The sequence below is a fragment of the Pantherophis guttatus genome, chromosome 5, assembly GCF_059756535.1.
Source record: "Pantherophis guttatus breed Tessera chromosome 5, ASM5975653v1, whole genome shotgun sequence".
NCBI classification, from domain to species: Eukaryota; Metazoa; Chordata; class Lepidosauria; order Squamata; family Colubridae; genus Pantherophis; species Pantherophis guttatus.
In genome coordinates this window covers 20,401,934-20,412,513 of record NC_142067.1, presented here as the reverse complement: position 1 = coordinate 20,412,513, position 10,580 = coordinate 20,401,934, and the positions used below count along the sequence as shown (strand labels likewise).

General features: G+C 37.3%; 1 protein-coding gene across 1 annotated transcript in view; it reads right to left on the bottom strand.

The window, feature by feature from the left end:
* Positions 1 to 307: 307 nt before the first annotated feature.
* DDX10 (DEAD-box helicase 10) overlaps positions 308 to 10,580 on the bottom strand; it is a 158,017-nt gene continuing 147,744 nt past the window's right edge. Inside the window, exon 18 of the mRNA XM_034409664.3 lies at positions 308 to 1,000. Coding sequence (XP_034265555.2) covers positions 832 to 1,000 — 169 coding nt within the window. The 3' untranslated portion in view covers positions 308 to 831. The remainder of the gene's footprint in view (positions 1,001 to 10,580) is intronic.

The following is a 10,580-nucleotide window of genomic DNA, read 5'->3' as shown; positions in this document are numbered from 1 at the left end:
CAGCCTATTGCCCTCAACAATACTGGGACTGTGATTGATAAATGGTGTTTTGCCTAATGATCACTTCATTTAGTGACAGAAATTTTGGTCATTTGGTCAATTAGGGTCGTAACTTGAGAACTACCTGCATTTAGAAAAGTCTGAAGCAGAAGCTGAGCTCTATTCTCCTGTGGACACATTTCAACCTGCGTATTTTTTCCTGCTAACAATGGTGAAAAATGTACACTGTTGGAATGTTATTTAGTGATTGAAATGGAGTGCTTGAAAGATAAAAATCTGGAAATACCCCATAAGAAGAAATGATATACAGAATTATTAGTATTTTTATTTATTGATAACTATCAATAGCAAGGTGAATTTATATCAACATTGAGAATATAAACTAAATGCTTTAAGGAAAATTGAATGTATTTTGTTTCTTATTTTGGAAAAAAAAAGTATTGTTATATAAATATTTAAAATATTTTATGGGTATCCATTCAATTTTGGTAATTTTACCTTATAAAACGTACCCCAAGATGGGAAGGATTTATTTTTCTGGGTTACTCAAAACTTTCTGTACAAAGAATTATTATTTTATTTAAAAAAAAAAAAAAAACAACTCCTGGCATCTTAGAAAAAATAAGTATTGAAAGATCTGACAGATAAAGACATTTACAACTTTCATAACGGAGTACACCTATGATCTAAAGAAGTCACGAGGCACCCATCAGAGAATCTATACTTTCAGATGTTAACACATGGATATTTTTTGGCATTCATCTATCCTTGTCTTTGTTTCATAAAGACAAAAATAACTGGAATAACATTGCCAAGGGGAAAACAAGAGATTTAATTGTTGAGCAACTGTAATACTAATGCTTCATCTTCTGCAAGGGAAAGACCTGTATCTAATGCTAGAAAAGAATCCTCTTGGTTGACTTTCATCTTCTTCCTCTTTTGTGGTGTTTCCACTGCTGATTTGCTTCCATCCAACCGCCGCTTATCCATTCCACGTTTGCTGTAGAAATAAATCATTCTTTTACTGTTGGAATTTAGGCCAATCAAACTCATATAAGTTAGTAACTGGATTTAAATGAGAAAATGTTTAATTACAAATTAGAGACAAACATGGTAATGATGTGCAAAGAGAAATTAAGCTTGGAGAATTCAAAACCTAAATTAAGAAATGGTCTCAGGCTGCGGTAATAAGGTTTTAAAATAACAAATGTGTGCTTAGAAATAAAGCAGGGAGAAAATGAAATTGATCCAGGAAAATATGTCATTTATCAACCATCCCTGGTGAGTTCAATATCCTCAATTACTGATTGATGACAATCAATATATATCAATATAACATATATTATACGGAAATTGTGTGATTTACATAATTAATGGGAAACGCCATCATAGATTTACCCATTTAATCTCTTCTAATAACTATACTCATATAGTACAGATCCATTCCCTGGCTCGGGAATTCTGGGAACTGAATTCCACGCTACTTAAAGTTGCTGAAGTTGAGAAACATGAAAATAGATCAACCCTCCTAGATCAAAGACACGTTTGATCCAGGACCTTGGTGACCTATCAGCAGGACCTGAAAGAATAGCCCCCAGATCTTCTGCCTCTAAAGACGACTAGTTTATACCAAGAGAAGACTTGAGAATTTCCCATCATTTCAAACTAATATGATTCAATGCTGGACTGAAGATATTCCGCTTGGACTTTAGGAAGGAAATTCTGGCTTGGGGCTGCCTATCATGCTGTGACAAAGGCTCAGTCTCTCCCTGTTTTTCAAAAGGTAACTCTCTTCCCTTCTACCTCACCATGGGGAGGCGGGGCGCATGTGTGTAGGGTGCTCGCATTGCATTTTGGAGGTTCATGCATACGCCCCCTGCACCCCCTTTTGGGCCTGGAAAGCCTCCTGCACCAACCTGGAAGCCAAAAATGGGCAAGGGGGGCACATGCGCAGGGGGTGCTCACATTGCATTTTGGATGTGCGCGTGTGCGCTTTGGGCACTCGGCACGAAAAAAAGGTTCGCCATCACTGCTTTATACATTCTAATGATGGTTAAAACATTTCTTTGCAATTTTAAAATTTATAAGAAGGATTAATGTTGGATGTATGAAATGGCAGCTGGTATATAAATATTTTAAATAAATAAAAACGACTTTTAACAAACAAGATAAGACTCCTCAAATCTATGGGTCTGGGCCTGGGTCTGGATCAATCTCTCTCCCCCTCCCCCTCTATCTACCTACAGGTACCTACCTAGCTATCTTAATTTGTTCCAAATTATCAGGAGTGTATTTCTTTTAGGCTATTCTGAACAGTGTATGTGTAATGTGTGACAGTATGTTCGTACTGGAGATGAGTTATTAGAATTGAGATACACAGCTCTTCATCAAAGACCACAATTGAAATGTACTTTATTCAGGCCAGCTGTGTTGATAATCAATGTGAATATCTTCTGCTATGCAACAAAGTATGGTTTTTTTAAAAAAAAACCTTAATTTATTAGAACCTGTATTTGCTGACCAGTATCAGCCAACTGAGCCTTCCCTATCTTCAAATAAATAACAGAGAAAACTATTCACAGTTTTTGCTACGTGTGTCGCGCTAGATAAAATTGGACTTCCACGTTCTACAGAAGGGATTGTAAGTGCACCATCCATATGTTCTGCCTTCCTGGCTCTCATCTTTTATCTGGCTATTAAACCAAAGTAACAAAAAGAAGGTACAATCATCGGGGAACAATACATGTGTAAATCTAGAACCTCGTATTTATTGATAAGAAGCAATTGGACTGTTGACATCTTTAGCTACATAGAGTCAGAAACAGATTGCGTTGCACTGATTTCATCATGGGTAAACCTAGATCCAATTCACAGATTTTATTGTATTGTTCTGTATTGATGTCTTTGTAAGAGGTTCTCAAGCAATTATTAAACTATGCTTGAGTAAACTGCTTATGGGTGAAATGATAAAATATACATCAGTCCAGCTGGAAGAAAATTTTATTCTTGTGGCAAGTCATTGGAAAACATAAATCAGTTTCTATCAAGCAGTGCCAATGAATGGACAGGACAGGAGGGCGCCCAAGTCACTGCCAGAATTAAAGGAGAGTCATGCTGGAATAACTTATGGCCTATCTAATTTAGAAATCTATTCTCAGGGCATGAGATAAGTATCTCTGAGAAACTAATAAGCAGATAATGAATGCAACTGTCCCTTCCTGCCAGTGGTCTCTATCAAACACACTGAAAAGGATCCTGACTCTCGCACTGGAGGTAACTGAAAGCAACACTGTCCCTTACTTTTTCTAAACCTAATCATATTTTAAGTAGACTGACGGAACTCATATGAGCACAAACCAGGGGTGAAATGCTACCAGTTCACTCCGGTTCGGAGTGTAAGAGCCTTGGTAGTACAGTGGTCTAAGGCACCCTGTTATTAAGCTGGTTATTAAGACCAGCTGCCTGCAATTACTGCAGGTTCGAATCTCGCCAAGGCCCAAGGTTGACTCAGCCTTCCATCCTTTCTAAGGTAGGTAAATTGAGGACCCAGTTTGTGGGGGCAATAAGCTGACTTTGTATAAATATACAAAAGGATGAAGGCTATTGCTGAGCACATTGTAAGCCGCCCTGAGTCTCCGGAGAAGGGCGGCATATAAGTCAATTTTTTTTTTAAAAAAAATGGTAGTAAAAAAATGCTTTAAAAAGTAAAAAGAAAAAAAAAAGGTTCCGACGATCACAGCTGTGCCACGCGATCATCGGAACCTTTTTTAAAACTTTTTAAAACCATTTTTTTACTACCTATTTGCCCAAACCAGTACTAAAAAAATGCTTTAAAAAAGAAAAAAAAAAGGGTTCCAACGATTGCGTGGCACAGCTGTGATCGTCAGAACCTTTTTTTTTTTTTTTTTTTTACTTTTTTAAAGCATTTTTTTACTACTTGTTCGGGCGAATAAAAAAAAAAGTTGGCCACGCCCACCCAGACACATGAAATCCTCTAAGCCACACCCACAGAACTGGTAGTTGGCTCAGAGATATTTATCAGCGAAATATAAATTTGGTATAAAATGGTTTGTTGTGAATGCGACTGCTTGAGGGCTCCTGGATTGGAGCTGAAAGGCAAAAGGGATGCAGTATGCTCCCTCCCACATACACATACATACACACACACACACACACACACACACACACACACAGAGTTATGCAAGCTGTATATTCACTACTTTACATTGTAGCCAAGTGTCATTTCTTCTTAACATGAAAAGATATACTTAAATATTTACAAAATGTGAGGGGGTGTACTCACTTCTGTGATATACTCTGTGTGAGTATGTGTACATACATACGTGTGTGTGTGTGTGTATACATACACAGGATACTTAAATCAGGTTAATTAAAATACAATTTCTTATCCAATTTGCAATTCAGCCAATTATTTCTATCACATGAATGGATTTTAAACCAAGGAAAATTTCAGTTGATTGAAATTGCAAAATAGGGCATCTGTTCATAATACGATTAGTGATTAAAACACTAATAAGAAAGCATAACAGATTCAGTACATAAAATAGGCCGCGTTTAAAAGCTGATGCTTGGAGTCATTGCAAGTATCTTTAAAATGAGCAATCACATATATGTATCGCTCTTTCTCTGAAATCTCCTGGGCAATCAATTCCATCAGAATGCATTTAGGCTTTTGAGAACTGTTTTTGTGAGGAAGTCATTTTTTAAATAATTAAATATGTACTTAAGAGACCAGTCTGTGTTTTAATTATTCCCAGTTACAGGAGCTGAAAAGAAGATTTTCATGTTTGGCACAAGAAAAAAAAATGGAAGGAAGAACTAAGCATCCTATTGCGGGGGGGCAGGAATGTGTGTTTAAGCCTGAGGCCAAAAGTGTATAGATAGTCCTTGACTTACAACCATAATTGAGCTCAACATTTCCGTTGCTAAGCAAGACAGTTATAAAGTGAATTTTGCCCCATTTTACAACTTTTCTTGCCACAGTTGTTAAGTGAATCACTGCAATTGTTAAGTTAGTATTGACTTTGCTTGTCAGAAGGTCACAAAATGTAATCACGTGGCCCCAGGACACTGCAACTGTCGTAAATATGAGTCAGTTGCCAAGCATCTGAATTTTGATTATGTGACCGTGGGGATGCTACAATGGTCTTAAGTGTGAAAAAATGATCATAAGTCACTTTTTTTAGTGCTGTTTGCAACTTTGAACAGTCATTAAATAAACTGTTGTAAGCTGAGGAGTATTAGAGAGGTTTACAGGAGGTAACAGGAGCCCCACATTAAAAAAAAAAAATTTTTTTTTTTGGACCAATGAAGGTTTCAGTCACAGAATGATCACCTAAATAAGGCAGGTCCCCCAAGAGCTGCAGCTTCAGAGGTGGTATTCAGCTGGTTCGGACCAGTTCGAGTGAACCGGTAGTGGAAATTGCGGGTGGGCCTGCCCACCGCCCCGGCTCTATGCTGTCCTATTTAGGCACCTTTTTGACGCCGGGTGAATACGTGGAAGGCATGCACGCGAAAGGCCGGGCACATGCACGTAGGTGGCGCCTATGCTCACATTTTGGGTGCTAAGTGGACTGGTAGGAAAATTATGTGAATCGCACCTCTGTGCAGATTCTGTACAAAGTGTAGCAGTGGGAGAAGCCTTGAAGAAGATCCAACTGTCCCTGGTTTCATGCACTGTGACGTAGTTGCATTTTTTACTCTCCTCTTAACTAACTTGGTAGAATAGAATAGAATAGAATAGAATAGAATAGAATAGAATAGAATAGAATAGAATAGAATAGAATAGAATAGAATAGAATAGAATAGAATAGAATAGAATTCTTTATTGGCCAAGTGTGATTGGACACACAAGGAATTTGTCTTGGTGCATACGCTCTCGATGTACATAAAAGAAAAGATACATTCATCAAGAATCATAAGGTACAACACTTAAAGATAGTCATAGGGAACAAATAAGCAATCAAATCATATTAGGAAACAGTCAATATAAATCTTAAGGATACCAGCAACAAGGTTACAGTCATACAGTCATAAGTGGGAGGAGATGGGTGATAGGAACAATGAGAAGATTAATAGTAATGAAGACTTAGTAACTAGTTTGACAGGGAATTATTTATTTAGCAGAGTGATGGTGTTCGGGAAAAAACATGTGGACAACAGGATAGAAAAATCTTACCTACAACTACTAAAGTATTTCTTAAACTGTAGAGATCAGGAATGAATTAAAAGCCAAATGGTTTTATGCTAAAAGAATATAAGGATTTCCATACAAATGTAGAAGCAACTCTCACAGATATCTCACTGAGTTTATAATCCAAAGCTTGCTTAGAAAAAGGCAGTCCACTGGACTGTTTATATACACTGAACATGAGCTTTACTTACAGGATCCACAAAGTGGTTCATCTTGGCAGCTAGTTGTTATTTGTCAGCAGAAATATACTGAGAACATTGCTTTGTTGCGTGCTAATATGCAGTGCGTTTAGATTTATATTCTACGTTCTTAAAATAGTATGCTTTCTTTAATAAGTGCTCTATCTCCACAAAAGGTGCCTTAAAAGATAGATGATCAGTTAAAGAGAATGACTAGCAAGTGCGCAGAATGAATAGCATACTTTAAGCATGCTACTTTATGAATGAATAGCATACTTTTAAGTAATGGAAAATACATCACTTAAACAAGGTCAAGAGCTATTGTCTCTCATTCCAGAATATAGGATACAGAACAATGCAGCTAAGTGACAGGAAAGTAGACTCCATCAGAAAGGAAACATCTTAACGGTAAAAGCAGTTTTATAATAGAACCAATTAGCCAGAAAAGTGGTAGGATGCCTTTCATTGGATATGTTGAAATAGACAGCCATCTATTTAGATTGCCTTGATTTGATTCCTATATTGAGAAGAGGATTGGACTTGATAGCCTTAAATGGCCTCTTTTAGCTCTAACTCCCTACCTACACAGAAATAAAAGAGATGGACCTATATGACAGATGGTGCATCTCTTCAATAGACATTTCTGCATTTTGTGGGGAGGGGAGAAATAAATATCACTCTAGTTAATCTCTCAATTTTAAACCAACTACTGCACTTTTCTAGGCCGTTATCTGACTTCATGCCGTTTAAATACTGATTTCTTAAGGTCTGCCAGAAGAATGCAACATTTACAAACAGCCTCTTGAGAATTGTTATTTTGCTAATCGAAGACTCTGGGTGGCAAACCACATCGGTACATTTTAATTTCCAAGGCCAAAGAAAGATTTCTAATGAAGATTAATTAATGCAGACCCTTCTGTGGAGCCTCAGAACGACTTCCTCCTCACTCAGTGTCAGAACACTGACTGCACGCAGTGGGAATAATGAAAATACATTACATGGTGTGCTAGTCTCTTTTTCAGCGATTCGTGCTCTGAAAATGTTCTCCGCTCAGGTTTCTACAACCATGAAGCCAAATGCCCTAAGAACTAAAATCAAACAAAATGTGAACAAAGCTCTTAGACTAACCAAGGAAAAAACTCCCTACCCCCTCTCCCTCCCTCTCTCTCCTTCCGTCCCTCCCTCCCACCTCTTTCTCTTACACACACATAGAGGCATCATTAAATGGGCACAAAATAAATTAATACATTAATTCTGTTCTTATTCAATTGTATTCTTGACCATTTGCCAATGCACATTTCAGGACACTGCAAAGTTTTGGTAGGTTTCATTCCCATCCCAATTCAAAAAGTGTTTGCTACTAAGGAATAACAGGGATTTGTGCCTTCTGGTCAGGCCTTTTTGTCTTTTCTGTGTTATATGCATTGCTTATTGGTTTAACTAATTATACATTATTAATCCATTTTTCACAGAATTTAGCTTATCTATTCTTTTTTCATGTAAAATGGGTTACCTGTTCGGAATTCCACTAACCCTTATTATAGTTAGAGCTGCCTAGGTTTTAATGTGGCTATTCTATATTTTTGTATATTCTAATTCATTTATTTCTCTTGAGTGTTTAGTTTTGAAGGCAATGAAAATAATCCTTGTTTTTTTTTTAAAAAAACCTTTTAAATCAACTAAGTCATATATGGCACAGAATGATGTTTGAAAAGGAGGCAGCCAAACACTTTTTTGTTTGTGGTTAAAAGTGAAGATACTCAACCTAAATCAAATATAATCTACATTCATAATGCAGCAACTCTCTAATCCTAGGCTCGGTCAGCAAAGCATTATCTTCTCATTGCTTCAGGCGCTCAACTTCATCTTTTCTTTTTCTTTGGTCTATTGGAACTGCCGCTGTCAAAGTTGTCCTCATTGTCATCATTCACCTCTACACAACACACACCCTCCCTCCTTTATGGCAAATGAAATTAAAATGTCCTTCAACAGCCGATACTGTTCAGCCTTTCAGCTACTGCTGGCTCTTTGTATTTTTTCTCTCTCCTCTTTCCACCTTTGCTATTACACTCTGTTCTGTTTTTTTCTGCTACAGAACCTCAAAGCAATGACTGACTTATACATATGTTGTATATCAAGGGATCGAGCCGGCAGCTTAATAGAGCAACTAACCCTGTTAAAACAAAATACTAAGGTCAGTTATGTGCAACCGCAGAAATATGACATCTTGTGAAGATCAATCCTTTCAGAAAAGAGAAAGTCTTTCCGATAAACCCAATGCCATCTTTATGCCTTTCTAGTGCTTGGCAATATTAAACTTAGATTGCAAAACTGGAGGTGGTTTTGTTTGTTTTATGTATATAATGTATATTTCTGAGTTAAACATCCTTCCAAAGAACTTAAGAACCAACTAGAGCTCTAAATGAATCTGAAATACTATGCTCAAACAAAGGACTCATTTTGCATTCGGTATGTTTTTTCCCAAGTTAATTAAAGAAAGCACTTAAGACTTATACATTGCTTCATAGTGCTTTACAGCCCACTCCAAACAGTTTTACAGAGTCAGCATATTGCCCCCAACAATCTGGGTCCTCATTTTACCGACCTTGGAAGGCTGAGTCAACCTTGAGCCGATGAACTGCTGGCAGTAGGCAGAATTAGCCTGCAATACTGCATTCTAACCACTGCGCCACCATGACTTTTTAAATTAAATATATTAAGGTTTATGGTTTACCAATACCTATTTATCCTCACATACTACTCTCAGTGCAAATGCAGGATATTACTTTAAAAAAACAAACAATAATTCCAGCATTTAAAAACAGATTAAGCTAGGAATCCATCAACAAAAATCATTAGGTCAACATTAACAGCCAGAGTTGTTATGAGAGCTGGTTATACAAAGAAGAGAGTGCCTTTGTCTTCCCTAACCAGATGCCATCCAAATGGGTTAGATTACAACTCTTTTATAATGGCCCATGAGATGCAACATATATCGTTTAGGTATTGTGAAGCTGGGCTCTTACTGCATCTTAAAGTGACCAAGTTTGGACTGAAGGTTGGAGTAACTAGTCGAACATAAAAATAATTTTTTATCCTAGTTCGGGTGTATGTGTGTGGAGGTGTTACAATTTGTTGTCCATTGGGCTACTCATCTGCATCTAAGACAGTGTTTCTCAATCTTGGTAGCTTGAAGATGGGTGGACTTCAACTCCCAGAATCTGGCTGGGGGATTCTGGGAGTTGAAGTCCACCCATCTTCAAGCTACCAAGGTTGAGAAACACTGATCTAAGAGAACCAAAGCAACTAATAACACTGGCTTCATAAAAATCATTTTAATTGTGGTATTCTTCTAGACCACTCAGAGGGGAAGAGAGGTCCAATCATAGCTCTCAGTTTTATGTGGGGCTTCTGGGGTCAACAGTCACCTCACTCCTGTTTAACATCTACACAAAGTCACTAGTCAAAGTTTATTTGTTGGCTTGGGGTTAGATATCATCAATAGACTGATAATATTCAGTTATGCTCCTCTATTCTTAGATGACCAAGTGATGCTATCAAGTTTTTTCTCAGTGTCCCGAAGATGTGGGGGGATAGAGGATTTCCCATAATTAGTTTCGAATAGGACTGCCTTGAAAAGTTCTCAGAAGTTATAACTGATCCAGAATGCAATGGCATGGGCAATTGGTTCTGAGTGTACCTTGACTTCCATACATAAGTCTGGATTGTTTGTGAGACTATCTCTCTCCAAGACTCAATAGGGTGGGCATGTTCATGTCACTTCTATTAAACAATGTCATCTTAGCACTTAGGAAAAATGCCTTCTATGTCAATGCACTTTCCCTATAAAACTAAATATCCACAAGATATGGATGGCCCTGATTTTGCCAATGAGCTGTTTTCTCTCTCAGACATTAGGTAAAATCTATTTTTAAAAGTTTTAATTGTGTGGATATGTAAATAGTTTTGGACATGGTGCAGCTTTAGTTTTTCTCCTATGCCACCTTAGATCCTACTGCAAATTGTATAGCAAATTGAGTATCTGGTTGGCTAAAATCCTCTCCTAATTCTTCTCTCTTTAACTATAGGTACACTACAGTTAACTATACAATGAGGATAAAATGCTTACAAGGCTCTATGAGGCTTTGAATATCAAAAACGGCTCATCTTAAACGAGAGACTGAAGG